The following is a 21,669-nucleotide window of genomic DNA, read 5'->3' as shown; positions in this document are numbered from 1 at the left end:
GGGCTTCCCTGGTGGCACAGTGGTTAAGAATCCACCTGCCAACGCAGGGGATACGGGTTCGAGCCCTGGTCCAGGAAGATCCCACATGCCGCGGAGCAACTAAGCCTGTGAGCCACAACTACTGAGCCTGCGCTCTAGCGCCTGCAAACCACAACTACTGAAGCCCGCGTGCCTAGAGCCTGTGCTCCGCAACAACAGAAGTCACCACAGTGAGAAGCCTGCGCACCACAACCAAGTTGCTCACCGCAACTAGAGAAAGCCTGCGTGCAGCAACGAAGACCCAACGCAGCCAAAAATAAGCAAATAAAAATAAATTTATTTTAAAAAACTTATATAAACTCAGATTTGGTTCTGGCCTATCCAGTCTGTTGATTTGTGTGCTTACACCCTTGGCCTGTACCCCACTGTTATTACACTATTATACTCTGCCTTAAGATCTAGTAGAGCTATTCCCAAGCTCTTTATTCTTTTTTTCCCCAGAACTTTCTCAACTATTCCTCCTGTTCATTCTTCATGATAAAATTCATAATTATTTTGTTAAGTTTTGAAAACAATCTTTTTTTTTGAATCCTACCTTATATTTATTGTACGTATCATTTACAGGTATCTTCACAAATAGTTCCATTTGGTCCTCAAACTCAGGGTAGACCAGTATATGCTAACCCCATTTTTTAAAAAAAATTTTATTGGAGTATAGTTGATTTAAAATGTTGTGTTAGTTTCTGCTGTACAGCAAAGTGAATCAGTTATACATATACATATATCCGCTCTTTTGTAGGTTCTAGAAAACAATATCTTTTGATGAGAATTATTAGGAAGAAATGGTTAGAACTTAATGTGATGAACATTACAAAACCTTGCTGTGAAATATATAAGAAAACTACAGTAATTAACATTACATATCAGTTTTGTGGAAGAAAACATGACAAAAATGTATCTTTTCCCCCAAAGCATCAGATTAGCAGAAATCTATTCATTTATTGAATATCTACTGTGGCTACAACATGAACTAGGCTCTTTAAAAACTGCAGAAACCATGAATCATATGTCCACAACAAGAAAATCCTTATTCTGTCAGGAATGACCGGCAGGGGCAGTGTTAGGGAGTGGTAACTCATCTGGGACCTTGTACTTTATTGCTTGTGCCAAAATATGGAGGAAGTAGTTTACTGGATGAATACTTGGATAATCCCCTTGGAGTAGGGAATGGAGGGTAGTAAAAACTCCCGAAAGCCAGGCTTGAGTAACAATACACGGCCTCTGCTAAGATTCCAGAGGAGAAGGGGCCAGACGGCTAGCTGGCTGTTGTTTTGCAGTGCTGTATGCAAACGGCAGTGAAAGTGGAATTGCCTGGAAGAGTAGAGGCAGAGGGAGGTAGGGAGGAGAAACGAGGAGGCTAGGAGCTGGAGAGGAATTTAGCCGGAGGACCAGAGAGTCATCTGCTCGTGAATTTATTATTCTGCACAGTAGACAACACAAATCATCTTCTCCTTTGACCCACCAAAAGCTCTCTGTTACTTGCTGATCGACAAAGTTGGATCGTTTCAGGACCTTGTTTGGTGTCTCAGAGTGCTGAGTCTTGCTTCTAAGAGGATGAGAGTAAGAAAAGGCTTGAGGCCATCCAGTCAAATCTGGGCTACACAGTGCAGTGCTGGAGGGGCAGAAATCCTGCCCCCACGAGCCCGTCTGGCTGAGCTGGCTGCACCCAGCCACATGGTTCCATCCCGTCACACCTCCACCTCTACTGCCTGCTGTCAGAAACACCCTCCTGCGTCTGAAAGTCTGATTCCAGCCAGAGGACCCTGATTGCCCCAGACTGAATCTGTGCTTGCTTTCTCTCCTGGGCTTCCCCTGTACTTCCATGGAAGCGTTATTGCAGTTTGAGCCGTTTAGGCATTTGTATCAACCGTGGATCCTCACCATTTGTTGATTCCATATCTGTGAATTTGCCTATAATTTATTTACAACCTCAAAATCCACACTCTCAGTGCCTTCCCAGTCACTTGAACACATGTGCAAAGCAGGGAAAACCCTGAGTCCTCAGATGCATCTGTTCCAGACTGAGGTGAAACAACGCATCGTTCTACTGGGCTCTCACACTGTAAACCAGTGTCCTTTGGATGGTATATTTGGTGCCACTTTTTCACATTTTTGTGCTTTTTTGGCAAAAGAAACAAATGCAAAACTGGTTTATGTATTGATCAGGTGACAAAAATGTTGCAACTAGTAGAAATCTAACCCAGTTTTGGTGGTTTACAGAATACAACTACTACGAATAACAAGAAGCTACTATATGTCTATCTGCAACTCACATCCCAACAGGAACCTCCGTAGCAGCACGGACTTTATATTTGCTGACCTAGGGTTGGGCAAAGAGTAGGAGCTCAAAAACTGTTAAAGACTAGAATGGGTTAGGAAGAAATGAGATAGGTTGAAATGGGATGGAATGGAACATAGTAACGTTTATACAGCATCTTGGAGACAGTATGCTCCTAGGAGCAAAGAGCTAGTGGCACAGAGATACAGAAGAAATAACGATAGCTAATATTCATTGAGCATTTCTTATGAACCTGCGCTTGGCTAAGCATTTGACCTACATGTATTATGTAATCCTCACAACTTTTCAGTGCAGTAACATTATTATCCCCCTTCCACAGGAAGGTGAAAATGACTTGCCTGAGGTCACATAGCTATCACATTGCTGAATGGGGCTCCAGCCCAGATTCATCTGCCCCCAGAGTCGGTGCTCATAGCACCACCTGGTCAAGATGAAAGAGGGGCTTGGTGAGGGTTCTGAACTCATGGACCTCTAGGAGAGGAAGAGGGCCTCTAGCAGAAGTTAGCCTGAGTCACTGGCTCTCCCAGCCTTCCTGAGAAGACAGTGATGCAATTAATGGTGATTTTTTTTCCCTCCAGCTGGCAAAAACACTGTTTTTTGTTTGATTCCAGAAGCAGCTGGCAGAATTCACGTATTACTCATGATGGAATTACACTCTGCTGATGGTTTATGTACTCTAGAGTCAGGCAGTGGCCAGGGCTGTGTCTAGGACTGTTGTGAGATTACTACAGGCCTCTGAATACGGCTGAGCTCCTGCAGCTGTTGTGTGTTTCTGGCTCCAGTTCCACACCTCTTGGCAGATGGTTTGTGTGAAAAGGTCTGCTGACTCTGGGTGTGAGAGACACAGGGTGGAGGGGGCTGGGAGAACGAAGCAGCACAAAACCAGCCCACGCTGCCTTTTAAGCACTTATAAGCAAAAGAAAGGAATTTATAGATGAGTGATCTGGAGGACCTTCAGAAGGTCACTCCTTTGAGCCCTTCTGCTAGTGGAGAATGGCTGATGCGAGCCAGTGTATCAAGTCAACCCGAACCCTTCCATAGCTGCTCCGGTGGCAAACACTCCAAATATCCTCCATCACCCATGGATGGTGATGGGTGGATGGATAAAATTAGTAACGATCTTAATATTTACCTAGCATTTAAGTTTAAGTATTGTTCTAAATGGTTTACATGAACTAATTCATTTAATCCCCACCACCCCCAGAAAAAATCTCAAGAGGTAAGTGCTATTACGATGCTTATTTTACAGGTTAAGTCAAGTAACTCGCACCCCAGCACAAAGCTAGTAGCGGCTATAGTAGATCAAATTGTCGGCCCCAGCTCTTCAGCCCTCCTTGTATCAAACCCTCACTTTGGCCTCATCATGGGCAGAGTGTAGTTCCCGAACCTTGACTTTGGGAATGACAGTGTGTTGGATCACAGCCTAGGCCTTAAGAAGACTCATTTGCTGTTTTGTTTCTAATGGTGATGTGTTTCTAACATCACCATCAGAACGACATCCCCTGGGCTGACCCAAGAAGGATGAGATACATGTGAGCAGAGTCACCCAGACAACCCACACACGTGCAGCAAGAAGCAGAGCTGCACCAGCTGCTGCAATCTGAAGCAGAACCTCAGAGCTGTGCTCAACACAGATGAGGCGAGCCGCGAATCCCACAAACACTTACCAGGGATAATAAATGTTGGTTGAGCCACTGGGTTTTGGGAGTAGTTTGTTACACGGCAATAGCTAACCAATTCAATGATAAAACTGGAATGCAAGCCCAGGCAGTCTGACCAAACAGTACATGCATTAAGCTCTAATTTATATTGCCTTCCACACTCTCTGTTAAAGTGAAGAGACAGCCTCTAATGAGCTGAGCTTGAGCAAAGTGCTGAACTCCCTGGGCCTCCGTGTCGGCATCTATAAAATGAGCAGGTTGAATCAAACCAGCATTTCTTAAGGTATCAAACATTAGCTCCATGTGATACTCAAAAAAAAAGGGGGGGGATTCAATGATTCTCTTGGAATTAGTATTATGAGAAAACAATTCAATAACACTGGACTAGATCATCTTTTGAGTCTTTGACCGTTCTAATATTTCTCATTCCAGGTAACAGTGTGTGGTACCTCCATGTACCTCCATTACCATGTATTTGTGAAATTAAAATAATTATCTAATTCAGGCAACTTGGGGACAACATCCATGGGAAGGAGAGAATGTCTGTGATGGAAGAGGTTTTTCTCTACTTCCTTCAAACCTTGGCATATTCTCCTAGCACCTTGAACCAACAATGGCAGAGAAGACCTCACCCCTTCTCCTACCAAATCACCCTAGAATCAGGCTTACAGAAAAGCACGTGGAAACAGGAAGCTGCCGTGCCATGGGACATCTCTCAGAAAGGAATCTATGCTTACTTACTCCACTTCCTCACCTCGCCCTTACTCTTCAACCCAAGCCCTGCCATCCACTGAAAATGCCTTGCAACAATAACTAGTTGCTAAATTCTCTAGTCTCTCTCCTTACGCTGGCTCCTGCCTCTGTAAGTTTTTACGTAGTTGAAACTCCCTCCTCCTTTGGCTTATCTCTTTGAATGCCTTCAGTTTCCTCTTCCTCCACCCGCATCAGCCCTTGACAGAGGTGTTCCCAGAACCACCCTCTCTCCTCTTCTCGGGCAGTGTCATTCCCTCACACAGCTTCATCCTATGTCCTGACAACTCCCGTAACTGACTCTGGCCCTGCCCACTCAGCCAACCTCAAACCAAGTTACCTTCTTCCCAGCCCACCTCCCTAGCTTTATTCCCTGTACCCTAGAGGGTAGCCACATAGAACCACTGCACAAACATTTCTTAAACTTTTTATTCCTCATTTTTCATGCTTTTTCCTCTGCCCAGAATACCTTTCCTCCTCACTTCCGCTCCTGCTTTTCCACAAAGCGTAATTCTTCTCAAATGTCACCCTCTTAGTGAGACTCCTGTTCTCTTCCAGAATGACTCCCTCCAGCCTCGATGCTTCCAACATGCACTGTCTGCCTCTAACAGAGCAGAGCTTCTCACCCACCAGACTAAAAGCCACCTGAAGTCAGAGCCCTCTCTTAACCATGCTTGTAACTCTAATGCCCAGCAGATTCCCAGAACATAGAAAGAGCTCAGTAAATGTTAGCTTGAATGAATGCATATAACTGACCTATCCATTCCTCTACTTTGGGCATGGCCTACTATTTTCCTGGCGGACTACTGGGCCTTTTTTTTTTTTTTTTTTTTTGCGGTACGCGGGCCTCTCACTGCCGCGGCCTCTCCCGTTGCGGAGCACAGGCTCTGGATGCCAGGCTCGGCGGCCATGGCTCACGGGCCCAGCCGCTCCATGGCATGTGGGATCTTCCCGCACCGGGACACGAACCTGCGTCCCCTGAATCGGCAGGCGGACTCTCAACCACTGCGCCACCAGGGAAGCCCCTGGGCCTTTTTTGAGGAACACTCAGTATGCCCAACATGTAAACTAGGTCTTGTCTGTAATTTATTAATAAATGCCCACTTTCCAGGTTTCCTGAGAGGAGCAATATTAGAGTCCAAGACAGTCTTTTGAGACAGGTTGATCACCAAGAGACTCTCTTCCACTTCGTCCATGTCACTAGGATAGTATTAATTATGTGCCCAAATTACTTTTCTATTTTTTATTTGAACATACACACACAAAAGAGTTCTAAAAAGGATTGGCTCTCTCATTCAGTTAGAGCGGTGTCTCTTAAACTGCACTGATGAATATGTCATTTTCATGATTTTTGCTGAGTCTATAGGAGACTTGTACAATTATTCTATTAACCATTCTCTTTAAATTAACTCATCTATTTTTTTCCTTAGCCTCAAATAATGCCAAAATACTTATTAAATTACATGATTGATATGATACATGCACACATACATCTATATATACAAATAATTTTTATAATTAAAAATGTTCTTCCAAGCACCACATTAAATGATCTTTCAGGCCAGCAGTAGTATAGGTAGCACACTTAGGAAAGCACTAGGTCAGAACATTTAATCCAATGCAAAACAAGTTATTAAAGCATTTCTCTTACTGATATGTCAAACACAGACCATAGCTTCGTGGGCAAACCATCAAGTAAACTGTAAATTGTAATTTCATATTCTAAGTACTATGGCAGGGACAAGAACAAGGGTGCCCGTATCCAACACCTCTTGGGCACCAATGCAAATCTTCCCCATTCCAGGTCTTGCTTGAGCTGCTTCTGCAGCCGCAGCTAAACAGAGCGCCACAAGCTTTGAGCAGGTGTAATATCAACGTAGCTCACACAAAGCCCGTGGGAGGATATCTCACCTCCTCCCTTGGGACTTTCTCTGGCACAACAGCGTAGGACCCCAGCAGTAGTTTATCAGCTTCTTGCATCTATATGACCCTTGAATAAAGGGGAGGAGAGCAATGGATGAATGCCCTTGAGTCTCATTTCATAAGCCTCCTCAAAAGGTCTGGAGCACCAGGCATTTGAGGCAGTGGCCAACCTGATAACACATGCTCGTACACTTCCATTCCCCTAGTCCCTCACTCTTGCTCCCTGGGATCACTTCCCAATAATCTACCTGCACATATGCCTTTGCCTCAGTCCACGGGTTTTTTGTTTGTTTGTTTTGGTGGAATTCAGGCTAAGGCGGGGACCTAATCCATGCAAGAAGGTTAGGGAAGACTTCTTAGAAGAAATGACACTTGATATAAATCTCAAAGCATGAATAAGTCCGGTGAAGAAAAGAAAGTGAAGAGGATATTCTGGGCAGAAGGGACAGTGTACACAGTGTACACAGTGTTCCCAGACCAGGGCTCGAACAAAGGCCTGGATGCTTGAAGGTGTAGTTTTAGAAACTGCAAAGATCCTGGAATGACTGGAATACACCCCCAGTGTAGCCTGAGGGACTAAGAATCACAAGAGCCTGGTGAGGTGGGCAAGACTGGCTCCTGAAAAGTTGCTGACCTCAACCAACTACCACCGCCACCCTGCTCTTTGATTCTGGAGTGGTAGCAATGAATAGCAAAATAGGGGGTATTTCAATCAACTCTGGAAGATTAGAAAGTGCCTTCCAGATTCAAGAGGTGCTGGACACAGAGAGGAATTGAGACTAAGAGGAGGAGGAATTAAAGGCAAGATGGTGGTGGAATATGAGCAGAGCTATGATCACGCACACATGCACATACACACACATGCACTTACACACATGTACTCCAGGACGGGTCCAAAAATTCAATAATAAGCTTGAAGTGAACCGCACTGCACTGGGAATTGACAATGCCACAGAAAATGTTCAAGGACTAGGAATTAATAGGTTTGGAATAAATGAGGTGGGAACAATCTAGGGCAAAGCATCCTAGAGCCTCTGTTTAGTCAAGACCTGAGAAAACAGGAAATTGGGGGCTGGCAGGAGAAAAGTCGGGAGCACCATCCTGCCAGCTGGTAGGGCCATGGGAAGGAATTCCCTCACCTGCACTCCAGATTTTTAGCAAAAATCCAAGAACGCACAGCTCTAAGTTTTTCTCTCTTTGTCCCTGAGACAAGGCCAGGCTTAGGGTACCAATGCTGAGTTATCCCAAGGGAAGCCAGGGAGCTCCATCTGGCATAGAATAGGAGTTGCCTGCCCTCATGGATGGAGATGTGCTCTGAAAAGATTGGCATAAAGTGACATAAGATCCTCCAGCTTTGTTTAGAAGTAAACAATTTAAGAACATCTGATTTTTATTGAGTGTTCATCATGTACCCACACCATACTAAGTAATTTTAAGTAGTATCTTTTCAAATCTTCCCCTAAAACTACACAAATAAGTATTGTTATCAGTCTCGTTTTCTGGAAACCAGCCTGAGGTGACCATGAAACACTAGTCGGAACACAGTGAAGTGTTTGAAAGAGTCCAGGATTTGGGTTCAGGTCATTCTCAGTTTAACTCTTTTTTTTTAATTAATAAATTAATTAACTTATTTTTGGCTGCGTTGGGTCTTCGTTGCTGTGCGTGGGCTTTCTCTAGTTGCGGCGAGCGGGGGCTACTCTTCGTGTGGTGCACAGCCTTCTCATTGCGGTGGCTTCTCTTGTTGTGGAGCATGGGCTCTAGGCGCACAGGCTTCAGTAGTTGTGGCTTGCAGGCTCTAGAGCGCAGGCTCAGTAGTTGTGTCACATGGGCTTAGTTGCTCCGCGGCATGTGGGATCTTCCCAGACCAAGGCTCGAACCCGTGTCTCCTGCATTGGCAGGTGGATTCTTAACAGCTGTGCCACCAGGGAAGCCCTCAGTTTAATTCTTGCTGCCATCATTCCTACTGAGATCGTGTGGTCACTCAGTACTATTCATTTTCAAGAGACAGAAAACAACTCAAAATAGCACTAGCAAATAAAGCCAACTGGCTCCCATAACTGGAAGGGGCAGGGATGGGTCTCCAATCTAAAAACATTGGATCCAGGGCTCAGATAATTTCAGAGTGCCTGTCTGGGTTCTGTTCTCTCTGTCTCTGTCATCATTCTTTCTTATCAAAGACTAGCTTCAAGTGCCAAGGGAAGCTGGTGGCTCCAGGTAAACAGTGTCTTCACTGAAGAAAGAGAACATCTTGCTCATAAATTCCCAGAGAAGAGTCTATCTGGCCCTACTGGGTCATGCACCCTCCATCTGAACCGACCGCTGTCTTCTGATGGACAGGACACTCTGATCAGTGATTGGCAGTCCCATCAATGGAGGGAAAGCATGGTGGCTTTCGAAAACTAGGAATGTTAGGCAGTCCCAAATAATGAACGTCCACAACATTTTAACCTTAGTCAAGTCACAACCTTTGTGAGCCTCAGTTTCACCACGTATTTTTAAAACAAAACAAAACAAATAATAATACCTATTGTGTGAGATTGTTGTGAGATATTAAAAATCATATGAGGACTTCCCTGGCAGTCCAGTGGTCAAGGCTCCATGCTTCCACTGCAGGGAGCACAGGTTCGATCCCTGGTTGGGAAACTAAGATCCCGCATGCTGCACAGTGCGGCCAAAAATAATAATAACAAAACTAAAAATAAAATAAAGGAGAAGAATTTTGAAAAATCATATTAAACACTTGGCACATAGCGACGTTCGGCAGATGGTTGCCATTTTTGTTATTCCTGGTACTATTATTGTTTTGCGGTTGTTTTTGACACAGGGATCAGAATTCGAAGCCCATCCCAGATTCCCAGATGTCTAAAGCACTCCTGTCCCCAGGGTGGAGTCCCCTTTGGCTCTGGAGCCAGACGCCTTGCACAACCCAGGCTCTGTGTGCCAAGGTTAAGTTGGTTCACCATCTGACGGCCACGGAGCAGCGAGTGCCTTCCCAGCCCCAGCAATGTCAATACTGCCTTCCTGACTCCGCCTATTGTATCTGGAGGAAAGTGGCCGAGCATTGTCTTCCAGCGCTCCCCCCAGGAAGCATGATATCACCCTCTAACAAAAGCGGGAAAGCTGACAGATCTGCTGAGATGGGTGTGACCACCACACACACCTCACTGGTCAAGCCCTGGGCAGGCAGAGCAAACAGCAGCCACCCACATGCCCCTCAGCTGGCTGCCTAATGGGCTCCTTTTGCTCATCTTTAGGTTTTCTCCCTCTCTTTGTTACGTAACGTGCGTACCACGTTAGACATGGTACCACTAGGCAGTGGGAACACACTCCCTCTAATCAACAGATGTGTTGAAAAGAGTCAGGACTCTGCCCATCTGGCAGATCCATGTCTCCACACCTGCCCCTGCAGCCTTCGGGAAGAAACACAGGGAGAAGGATGGTCAGAATCCTGAAGGGACAAAAGGAGGCGGTGGGGGAAGGATGTAGAGGAAAGCAGACAAGGCTCAATCTAAAAAACATTCTGCACGTGTGATGTGAGTTGAGGAACAGTCTGGCTAGACCTGTGGGAATCGGGTTATCAGTTTAAAATTCCAGAAATAAGGGAGGCAACTTTAGACATTCCCTTTCTTGAAGGCTGGGAGTGATGCTAGCTGATCTTCTGACACCCTTCCAGCTCTGGCACAGTAATGCTGCCAGTGCAGCTGGCTCTCTGTAAAATAACACACCTGCAGTCTTGTGCCCCCATGCCAAGCCCAGAGGCTGTCACTCTGCTCTCCCCATCTTACTGTCCCCTTCTTTAAACTTTCTCCTTCCTTAGCTACCACAACACCAATTCTCCGAAATGCCAGGGAAGGAATCTGATTGGGTTTGCCTCTCCTGGCAACTCCCTGACTGCTTCTTCGTAGAACCCTTGGCTATCTGCTCTTTCTCTTCCTTTCACATAAGTCTTGGTACACAACCCATGTCTTCGCTTACCATAAACAAAGATTTCTATGTTTCAATCCCTTGCCCGACCCTCTTCTTCTGAGCTTCAGACCCAGACAGCCAAATTTTGCTAAATATCCACCTTTAACATGGAAATTCAAAATCAACATGTACAAAAGAATTATTTGCTTCATGCCAGCCTGTCACCAAGCAGTTCCTTCTGCCATGTTTCCCAACACAGAGAATGGCAGAACCATTACCCAAACCAGAAGCCGGGAGCAATGCTTATTCACCCCACTTCCCACAACCTCCAATATATAACCAATTACCAGTCCCTACAGTTTCACCTCCTAAACACTCTCAAACCCCTTCTTCATCTAAGCCTCCCTTGCCTGGAGTGTTGGGAAGCCAAATTTGTCCAGGCCTAATTCTCTGCCATGTCGATACATGCTTCAGAATATCATCAGAGTGAATTTTCCAAGACATAAATCAGATATGATAGAACAAACACCATACTAAATTTCCATGTGTACAGAAAGAGGTACAAATGACTTAAAATGGCCTATGAGGTCCTTCCTGATCTGAACCCAACCTTAAGTCACCACCTCCTCCTTACATTCCAGACTTACTCAACTTCCCTGCGCTTGCCCAGCTATTTCACACCACCTGCTCCCTCTGATGGGAAGTTCTTTCTTCTCTTTTCCCTTTTATCTACTTAGTTTTAAAATCATTTGGCTACGAGTAACTGATAACTACACTAGCCATAATTTTTGGCAATATTCATTTTTAGGAGTTCTTGCAAAGTGAGGAAAATCTATCATACAGATTATTTTCAATATAAATTTTATTCATATTAAATTTAGCAATTAATGAAGTTGACATTATATGTTTTTAGCCATTTATGTTTAATTTGGATTTTAAAGTTGCTTTTATTATTGAAGCCAATAAACATTTTTTATAGCTCTTGAAAAGCTAGATTTTGATATACCCCTACTACATTATTTATCATAGCATCTTACAATTTATATGCCTATAGTCATCCTTCCTACTAAGATGTGAGTTTAGCAAGGGGAAAAAATAATTCATCCTTTTTTTCATTCCTGGTATCCAGTACAGTACTGGGTGCAAAGTAAGTCCTCAGTATGTCTTCATTGATTGAAATGGTAGTTAAGTGAGTGAATGAATGAATGAATGAAAGGTGGGCAATAACTCAATAAATGTCTATTGAATAAAACTATGTGTATCTTTAAAATAATATTCAACAATCATACAATACCTAATATTATGTAAAATCTTGTTAAACCCACTTTCGTGAGTATATCTTTTACGTTTCACACCTAAGGGAAAAAAGGGATTTTCTTGTGACCTTATTTACCTCAAATATTTAACATAAGCCAACCTTTTAAGATATGAGTGAATACTACTTGCAATATATATGAAATTGATTCTTATTGTTATCCTTTCAACGTTTAAAAGCCCTTTGTACAACAACAAACAATTTCCCTCTTTTTGTCAGGTCTGCCACGGTATACCAAAAGTTTCTTACTATGGCATATTAAACTCCATGCACTACGGAGAATAAGAAGTAAATAATATCTGTTGTCAACAACGTTAGAGGTTAACTGGGCTAAACCTATGTGTCTAAAGCTCAAAGGCACAGCCTGTGTGGGAAGGGAACTCAGAATTAGGGGAAGAACACGAGGAAGAGTTGGCCTAGGAAAACTAAGTTGAATTTTGTTTGCAGACTGAACATGGTGGGTGTCATTTCCAAATGGATAGAACAGCATGAACAAGAGCCAAGGGGAAAGTATGCATAGATGGTGGAGATGGGCCTGGTTGAAGTAGAAGAGCCATGAGCAGGGATGGGTGAGGGAAAGCACTAGAGAGTAGGCCAAGTGTTCTGGCTTGTCAAGTGGGGAGAGATCAGCACAAAATTTGAGAAACTGGCTTATGTTGAAGTCTTTTAGGATAATGCTTCTAAGAGTAGTAAGTGACTCCCCTACACCTGGAAAACATTAAGACTGGTCTTGAATGAGCCCAATGGTCCTCACAGCAACACTTCTCTTTTGATTACACTAGCTTCACTTACTAAGAGTTCTTCCTGGCTGAGTACTTTACATGCATTATCACACTTGATGCTTATAACAACTCTGGGAAAAAAGTATTCTCAAATGTAAAAGATAAGAAAACTGTGCTTTGGAACAATCAAATAACTGGCCCATGGTCATCCAATTTGAGCTTAATCCCAGGTGTGTGACTTCACAATCTATACTCTTAACTCCTTCTCCTGCCTTCTTGATGAGCTCCACCTCAGCCTCATAGAGCAGTGTCTTCAAAAGTGAGTCATAATAGCACAGGTGCATGTGGTTTTTCTCCTCCTAAGGCATGTTAACTGAGTTACAATTCAGCATAAAGTGACCATATCTGGGTCCACATTCAGAAAACAAACTCAGTTTGATTTCAGTGGGCAAAGATCTAGTGGCTCTTCTGACCTTTATCTACCTGCTAAGTGGTCGGTGAGGAGCCACAGGTAGTGAAATGAAAAGGATTTTCTTTTCACATTCCTAAAGACTATCGATCATCCAACACATGCCCGAACCCTCCCCAGTGTGGGAACTCACTCCCCAGGGGGATAGTGATCCAGTTTTTAGAAGGTTTCCATCAACAAAGCCAAACTCTGTCTTTTGTGCAACTCCCTCCACCCCTGGATCCTAGACCTGACAAAATACAGTGTCAATCTATGGTGTCTACTATGTGGAAACCCATGAAAATGCTGCTCCTTCATCTCTTCTCTCCTGACTAAATGTTCCCATATGACAAAGTTTCTAAAGCACTTACCTTCCCATTTGCCTACAGGGTTTGCTGTCAAGCTTTTCAGTGTCTTCAGTGTCTAATGGATGTGCTTTGAGCAGCAGATTGAAGTGATTACCATCTCTAATTCTGACCCTATATCTTTACTATGCAAACGGTTACAGCTTACGTGTTACCTTTTTAGCAAGTAAAGCATGTTTTGGCGCCTATAAATTGGCTCCTTGCAATTCATCAAATTTTGTGTATCACCAAAACTTGGATGTCATTCACTAGAACTCTCAGCAAACCAGGTCTCTCTCACATTGAACATACGTCATCTATTTATTGAATCCAAATGCATAACTTGACATTTATCTATTTTGACATTTATCTGTTTATCTTTTGGGTTTGGTTCACCCTTCCAGCCTAGACAAATCTATTTGAATCCTGATTCTGTGCTCTTACCAATAAGCCATCTACAGGGAATAAGCTGGTGACACAATCACACACATATCTTTTTAGGAACAGAGCTCCAGGAGATGAATTGATAATGTCAGAAAAAACTGGACCTCACCCATCTGAATCCCCCAGAGGATATAGCATAGTCTTCTGGATGAAATTAGAAGAGTTCTTCCCTCCTGGAGAGATGTCTTAGAAGGACTAGACTCTTGAAGGAAGCTCTCCCAGGGTAAGGCTGAAAGGGAAATGCTGAGAGCTCCCAACAAAAACAATGTTTAGGAGGGAGCATCTGAGAAGGGAGCAAAACTCCTCCTTCTGAGAATAATTCCCAGGTGTGTCTCTGTTCCCAGTTTCTATGCCTCCACCCTTGATTACTCAGACTTGATAACTAGCCTTCTAAGACCAGCCCTAATCAGGAGGTTCCATCTGGGACCACTTCCCTGACCTTATAACTGAATTTCCTCTGCCACTCCAGACAAGATATTCACTATCTCTGAACCCAGGTTGTTACTTAAAATGTCACATGAGACAGGAAAGAGGCATGAAGGCATGCTACTAGAGGCTTCACATTGGATCAATGTTGATCACAAAGGACATCTTATGATAAAGCAGAAAGAGTGACTAGTTTTATTTTGTTTTTCTCTTTGGGAGAGCAGCCTGGTTTGGTGAGAATGAGAGAGTAGAGAAAATCTAGTATGTTTCTTAGAACTTGTTTCTAAGGTGGTATTGGCCATGATCTGCTCTTGGGAAGGGAATCTACCAGAATCTAGGTGGATTTGAGGGAAGCTTTCTAAAAACTATACACCTCCTCCAACCCTTTTATGGGTTAGCATCTACCACCCAGAGTCACCTTCACTGAGGCAAATGTGATAGTTTTTTCAGTTCTATCTGTTCAGAAAAAAGGAAGGACGAACAACCCACTAGACTAGAGAGAGAAATCCATAAGTCATGAGCCCCTTGCTCCATTACTGTAGTCTACCAGTGGAGTTTGGTTTGAAGAATGGGATCCTATGCCTGTAGACATAATCATGCTGGATTCTTGTTGTTGCAATTATCAGGCCTTCAGTATTCATATTCATGGAGGCTTAGATGGAAAATCTAAGTTAGGATTTAGCACAACAGACCTACTCCAGAAACCAACCTTGCTGGTGTTAGCCTTCCTTTCAACAAGAGCACGAAACCCCTCTCTTTGGGCTTCACCCTGCTTAAGTTAGTGCTGTGCTTTTGGTTTAGACACAGAGTAACTATTTTGCCACGTAACTTTTTTGTTTGATTTTATGACATCTTTTCTAAGCCTATATTGCAAAGTGCCATAACATGGTCACTATGGGGAAAAAAGATGAATTAGAACAGAGTGTGTGTGTCTCTGTGTGTGTATATTATTTAACCTAAAAAGTATCTCAGAGCAGCTGTGGACCCCTGGGCTTTGCATGACTATACTCCCTGATGTAGAAGCAGTTCCAGATTTCATGTTACTGATAAATGTCACACAGAAAAAAAGCAAACCGAAAATGGAATTATGATAACTGTTTGGCTTAAAGATGCATATTTTTGGAGAAATCAACAGTATTTCTACATGAATATAAAAAATTTCTACATACTGAAACTATCTCAGATAATCTTTCATTTTCAGCAGTTTACACATTCTTAGTCTTAAAATATTATTAAATCCTCAATATAATTGATCACTGAAAACAAACTGAAGAGCTATAAACAAACATGCAATTCTGTTATCTTATTTGCTTAATTTTTTGAATATTTAATAATATAATATTGCAAACATATGAAAAATATAAAATAATTAGCAGATACTTATGGATACTTGGATCAAATTCTACTAATATAATATAACCCACACCATTAAGTTCAGTAAATTTTCCCAGATTCATTTCCTATATCAATTCTATTTTCATTACAATAATTCAAATGCTTTCAAACTGAAGGGGAGAGATTGATGGCCATTATAGTTGTTATTTGTATTTTGTGATTTGATACCACTTTCATAGGTATCTCATAGGGTGAGTGAACTATAAGCCACGCCGCCATCTAGAGAATCTGAACAACAGACAACCTAAATCTAAAAACATTCAAGCCAACCATTCCTTAAACTTACAATAGGTTTTGTTACTCTCCTGTGCCCAGTGATCTGGGTAATTGCTTAAACTTTCATTTCATTGGGCCAATAAAGACTTTACAAGTGACTATGTGCCAAATATTTTTTAAATAAAACAAAAATTATATAGCCCTAATCTCCCTGACCCCAACTATAAGATAAAAACCAAAAAGCCTAGCGTTTGACTGCTTTGATTGAAATAGGATACAAATACGAAATCTTTATAGAAAAGCATTTTTGTTCTCATTTAAAAATGTCAATCTGTACAATGCCTTAAGTGGGTCCGAATCATTCTCAGCATGAATTTGATATTTTTTTTAATGACTGAAGATTTTCTTTGAAGCAGGTAAAGCCAGGTTTCTTCTTTTTCTATAGAGTAAGGAAACAATCTAGAATGAGGAACAGTAAAATAATGCACTATGGTAAGCGCGTCTCTTCAAATAAAGTGACCTAATCAGTCTTCACAGAGTCTGTGGTAACACAGCGGGCAATAATCCAGAAGAGAAACTCTAGAAAAATCAGTTCATGCTACAAGGACTTTCCATGTCAATCCTTACATATATTAAACGGAGACTCATGGAGAAACAATCCCTGTGCCACAGCTGCCCCTTGTTAACCAGCACTAAGCATTGGTGAGAGAGCCCAGAATCACTAACTCTGTTAAAAATATAGTTTTTAAAGATAATAAAGCCAAACCTTACCAGAAAGGAGCAAGCTGACTCCATAGAGAACTAAGCCGGCTAAAGAATCCATGCTTCCCCAAATCTCTCCATCCAGTTTCCACAGATGTGCATGAGGTCCCAAGGATCCTTTCAAACACCCAGAGGTTTGTGACTTTCCATTCGCATGTCCTACTAGGTCTTGTTTACAAGTCAGAGGCAAGAAGGAACAGCACAGAAGCGGGCTGTAACAGTCTCATTTCTGTCTGAGCACAGGGAGTTTTAAGTTCCTTTTTCCTGTTTCCTTTGTAGATTAGGATGGGAAAAGCTGTATCTTAAAGGCATTTGGTATCAGCAAGGCTGGGGGCACTGTAAGCCCTATCCATCTTGCAATTCATCAAAACACTTATCTATTGCAGTTGCTTCTGCTGCTGCTTTTGCTGCTGTTGGAGGGATAGAGGAATTTTAGTTGGAAGTGTGGGTCCTGGTCAGCACTTTCAGAAACAATAGGGGTATCCTCTCCTAGGCGGGAAACTGAGAATAACAAGCCCTCCACCTATGTATGGTATGCGCTGATGACTGGCCCTTCTCAGCCCTCTAACGGCTCTCCCGGGTCTACTTGGGAGCCCTGACAGAAGGGGTTTTTGGGTGTGGGGAGCAGTTTTGGCTTTTGTTTTCTTGTTTTAACCCACATGGTTTGAATTGGGAAGAGAAGTTTTCGTGATGAGAGAACACAACCCCTAAAAACAATTAATTTGGGTAATTAACAGTGAGGTCAATGCTCACTGTGGCCACAGAGACCAGAGTCCAAAATTGTTAGCCTGTTTTCTTACACACAGATGGCTTATCTTTTGGCCAAGAGCCCAAAGATATCCATGCTACTGGCCATCGCGTTAATTTTTTATTAACAATTCATCTGAAGATGATCTAATTTCTTAAAGAATTGGCAGAGAAGGGTTTTAGTAATACTAAGAGGGATTTCGTGGTTACTGGCCAACTTACTTTCAGAAGAAAATTGTATCCAAAATTTTAAAAATAAACTGTGCAAAAACCAAATACTATAAGTGATTAGATTGGGATAAAAATATTATTCATAAGAGCAGAGAGAGTACATAGGCCAAAAGGAAGATAAGCACTGGGGTAACCATACCTGCAATGAAATCGGAGACCCTAAATTTATCCAGATGACAATTTCACCAAAATACGAATTCTGACTTCAGCATAGAGAGCCGATACTTCAGTCATCACCTCGCCTTCACGCCGGAGGAAAGAGTTGTCTGATCCTTTTTCCTACTCACCACAGGAAAACGCAGATGCTCCTAGTCTTGCCTGATTTCTGTCCCATGTTTTATCACATCAGTGATGATCTCAAGAACCAATTGATGTTTCCAGGCAACTGAGGTAAAAAAGCTCAGGCTGCGTTTTCATGCACACCTGGGTTCAAATACTGGCTCAGCCATGTGTGGTCTGAGAAAAGTTACTGAAACTGTGAGTCTCAGTTTCAACAGCTATAAAATGACAAAAATCTCTCCATCAAGGGGATTTTTGAGAGGATTAAATGAGGTTTAAAAATCCATAGAAACATCTGGCACTGTGTCTAATTCATAGAAGGCTTTCATTAATTGTGTTAACGTATTCACTTCCTTTTGTCTTTCCATTCTGTCTCTGATTTCAGTCCTAAAAGCTTCCTCCAGAATGCCATTCTCTATTCCTATGAGATGGCTTCAAGTTTGGCCGTAAAGAACCAGACTAGGAGTCAGGGATTCTGGGTTCTAGTTTAGTTCTGCCATGATCTGCCTGTGAGGCTTTGGACCATTCACCTCCCATCTCTAGGCCACGTTTTCCTCAACTGTAAAGTGAAGGATTTAGACTGGATATGACTAATTTCCCTTCTGATTGTAACACCTCATAGCCTAAATGACTAAACTGTCCGACTCTCAGCATCTCCAGGTTGATTCCTAGGACCTTTCATCTGGGCAGTTCAAAGAAGATGCTAGCTTTGTATATCCGTCACTGTGAAAGCCTGAGGGGGTCACCAAAGTGATCTACTTAAGCACATTGTATCTGGGACTTTGTGAGGTCCACCGGCCCCAGGCCATGTGGAGCAGCTGTGGAAGGAAGACCTTGGAAACAAACCAACCCCAGGGAACCTGCCTTCCCAGGCACAGCTTCCCCTGTTTGTGCTTGATGGGCAAACAAGGAAGCCATCATTGCTCTCGCTCTCTCCTTTTTGCTGGTTCTTGTGGGCTGAATGTGTTGTTACCTTGCGTCCTTTCCTGCACTGCCTGCCTCTGTTATCCACAAAAGCAGTCCAGCTTCATCCTTCCACATCATCCAGAATGATCTCCTCTTACCCAGAACTGTGAGTCAGGTCCTTCCTCCCTCCATTATCCAGGTTGAGTGACTCAATTTCACTCTTCTCTCTGTAATCCAGAAATATTGCTCAGTTTAATTTATTTCTTCATTATCCCAAAGATCCATGTAGCTTAACTTCATCTTCCAGGATCCAGAAATATTATTCCATGTAATCCTTCTCACTGTTATCCAGAATATTGACGCCATATAACAAGTACTGCTGGATTTCCTGAGCCTATGATTATACAGCTAGTCAAAAGGCTAAGCAACTTTCATGTGGGAGGTCTGAATCTTTGGCATGTAAATTCCAGGTGTAAAGTGAAGATAACTTGTGGACAAAAGTGTCCAGACATGCTCTGCTCCAGCTTTCTGCCCTATGGATCTTAGAACATGGAGAACCTATTGAGGAATAACAATATGAGCTTCACTACCAAGTGCAAGGCCAATAGGTCAGCAGAGCTGATTGGCAACAGGTTGGGAAGTTGCACAACTGGATGGCATGCCAGGATTTCCAAGGGAAGGGAGAGGCCATTTCCATGTCTGGACAGGACTTTCCCCAATACATAATGTATTAAGGAAATACCACACACTTGGACATGGCCACAACCCTTCTCTACAAAGCTGGCTGTGGTCATCATCAGGGCATCTTCATCCCCTGAAGAGCCTTGGTGGGGACCAGCTGGATCAGCTCTTTATCCTCAGCAGCTCCATCCACCCAGAAATATTGAAAGGCTCTTCCCATTCTTGCCTGATTAACACCTAGTTATCTTCTGGGTCTCAATTTCAGAAAGGTCTTCCCTGACCTATTCAATCCAAATCAGGTCTTCCCTGTTATTCCATCCCAACACTCTGTCCTTTTTTTTCACAGTACTAATCACAATTGGTAATCATATATTTGTGTCTTCATCTTTTTAATGTCTCTTTTCCCCCAGCTGACTGATATCTTCATGAGGCAGGAAACATATCTAATTTATTCACCACTGAATTCCCAGATCTGACCACAGTGCCTGGAAGGTCATAGTATGTCTTGAATAGATACTTAATGAATTAAGAAATGAGTGAACAGGGCTTCCCTGGTGGCGCAGTTGTTGACAGTCTGCCTGCCAATGCAGGGGACATGGATTCGTGCCCTGGTCCGGGAAGATTCCACATGCCGCGGAGCAGCTGGGCCCGTGAGCCATGGCTGCTGAGTCTGCGCGTCCGGAGCCTGTGCTCCGCAACGGGAGAGGCCACAACAGTGAGAGGCCCACGTACCGCAAAGAAAAAAAAAAAAAAGAAATGAATGAACAGACTCCCATTGTTACTTATATACTCATACCTTGAGAACGCTTTGGAGACAGGCAAACCTAGATTACATGTTATAGCTGTAATTTACTCTCTGTATGACCAGGGCAATTTAATTCACATCTCTGAACCTCAGATTCCCCATCTTTAAAATGGAAGACAATAATGCCTAATTCATGAGATAATATATACATAGTATCTGGCACAAGTACATATTTAATAAAGGCTTTCTATGGGTTTCTTCCCCATCTACAACCACCACACTACCCCTGGATTGTTATATAGAGCTATTTGCAATGAGGAAACAAGGTCCCACACAGGCTAAGTAACTTGCTTAGTTGTGGGTAGTATCAGAATCCTGGTCTCTTGGCCTCCAATTTTTGCAAAGTTGGCTCTTTTTTTTCATAGTTCATCTTTAGACCACAATGTGCAAAAAAGTAGATAAAGAGAAATGTGGCAAACATCACAAACACCAACAGCGTATGCCCAGACCTTAGGAAAGTATTTGCAATGAAACTTTGACAGATAATGGAAAAGTTTGATGACACTGATAAATGCAGACATTTATCATTGTGCTTCCGAAATAGTGGTAATAACATCAGGATCTGGGGGCACCCCACTGCCATGCTCCAGGGAAGTGAAAGGGGCTTCCTTGTTAGTCAAGCTTACTCAGCTTACTTTAATTTGATTTTTCCAGACACACTTATAGCAGCACAAAAAAGAAAAACAAACCAATATACAAGCAAACAAAATATTCAGAGAAACAGGGCACTTGGCTGATATTTCATTTTCTAGTCTCTGCCCTTTGTACTTAATATGTGAAAAAATAATCTACAGAAAACATTGAAAGTCTTTGAGATGGATTAATCAAAATAGCAATGGATAAATTTAAAATGTGAAGAGGTATGGAAAATAACTTATACAATGTTCCTATAAGCTGGTACCACATGTCTAGAGGCCACGATCACAAATATGTAGCAAGTCTTAGATGCATATCCTTTGGCCCAGAAAATCCACTTTTATGATATAACCCAAGCCCAGATAAAAGATGTGCCCAACATTTATGTATGAGGGCATTACAGAAGTATTGTTGATAATAATCAAAACCTGGAAACAATCTAAATAGCCAACAAAAATGGATTATTAATATAAATCATGGTACACGGAGAAATCCCATACAAATGTCAAAATGTTGTGATGGAAGCATACTGACATGGAAAGATGTAAGGATGTTTATGCTGTATTATTGATTGGGAAAAACAACAGTTTGGACAGCATGAAATTTATACACATGCATACATTCTCTCTCTATATATATATATATTTATATATTATATACTTATATATGTATAAAATATACAACAAAATGTTAAAAGTTACTATTTCTGGGTTATTGAAAAACTAATCATTTTT

The 21,669-nt window shown here is 42.5% G+C and overlaps 1 protein-coding gene across 1 annotated transcript in view; it reads right to left on the bottom strand.

Moving 5' to 3' along the window:
• TEK (TEK receptor tyrosine kinase) overlaps nucleotides 1–16,830 on the bottom strand; it is a 103,965-nt gene extending 87,135 nt beyond the window's left edge. Inside the window, exon 1 of the mRNA XM_082843548.1 lies at nucleotides 16,660–16,830. Within this exon, the coding sequence (XP_082699674.1) occupies nucleotides 16,660–16,711 (52 nt within the window). The 5' untranslated portion in view covers nucleotides 16,712–16,830. The remainder of the gene's footprint in view (nucleotides 1–16,659) is intronic.
• Between the last annotated feature and the right edge of the window lie 4,839 nt (nucleotides 16,831–21,669).

This window comes from Leucopleurus acutus, assembly GCF_964270905.1.
Source record: "Leucopleurus acutus genome assembly, chromosome: 7".
NCBI lineage: Eukaryota > Metazoa > Chordata > Mammalia > Artiodactyla > Delphinidae > Leucopleurus > Leucopleurus acutus.
This window is presented reverse-complemented; position numbering and strand designations above follow the sequence as displayed.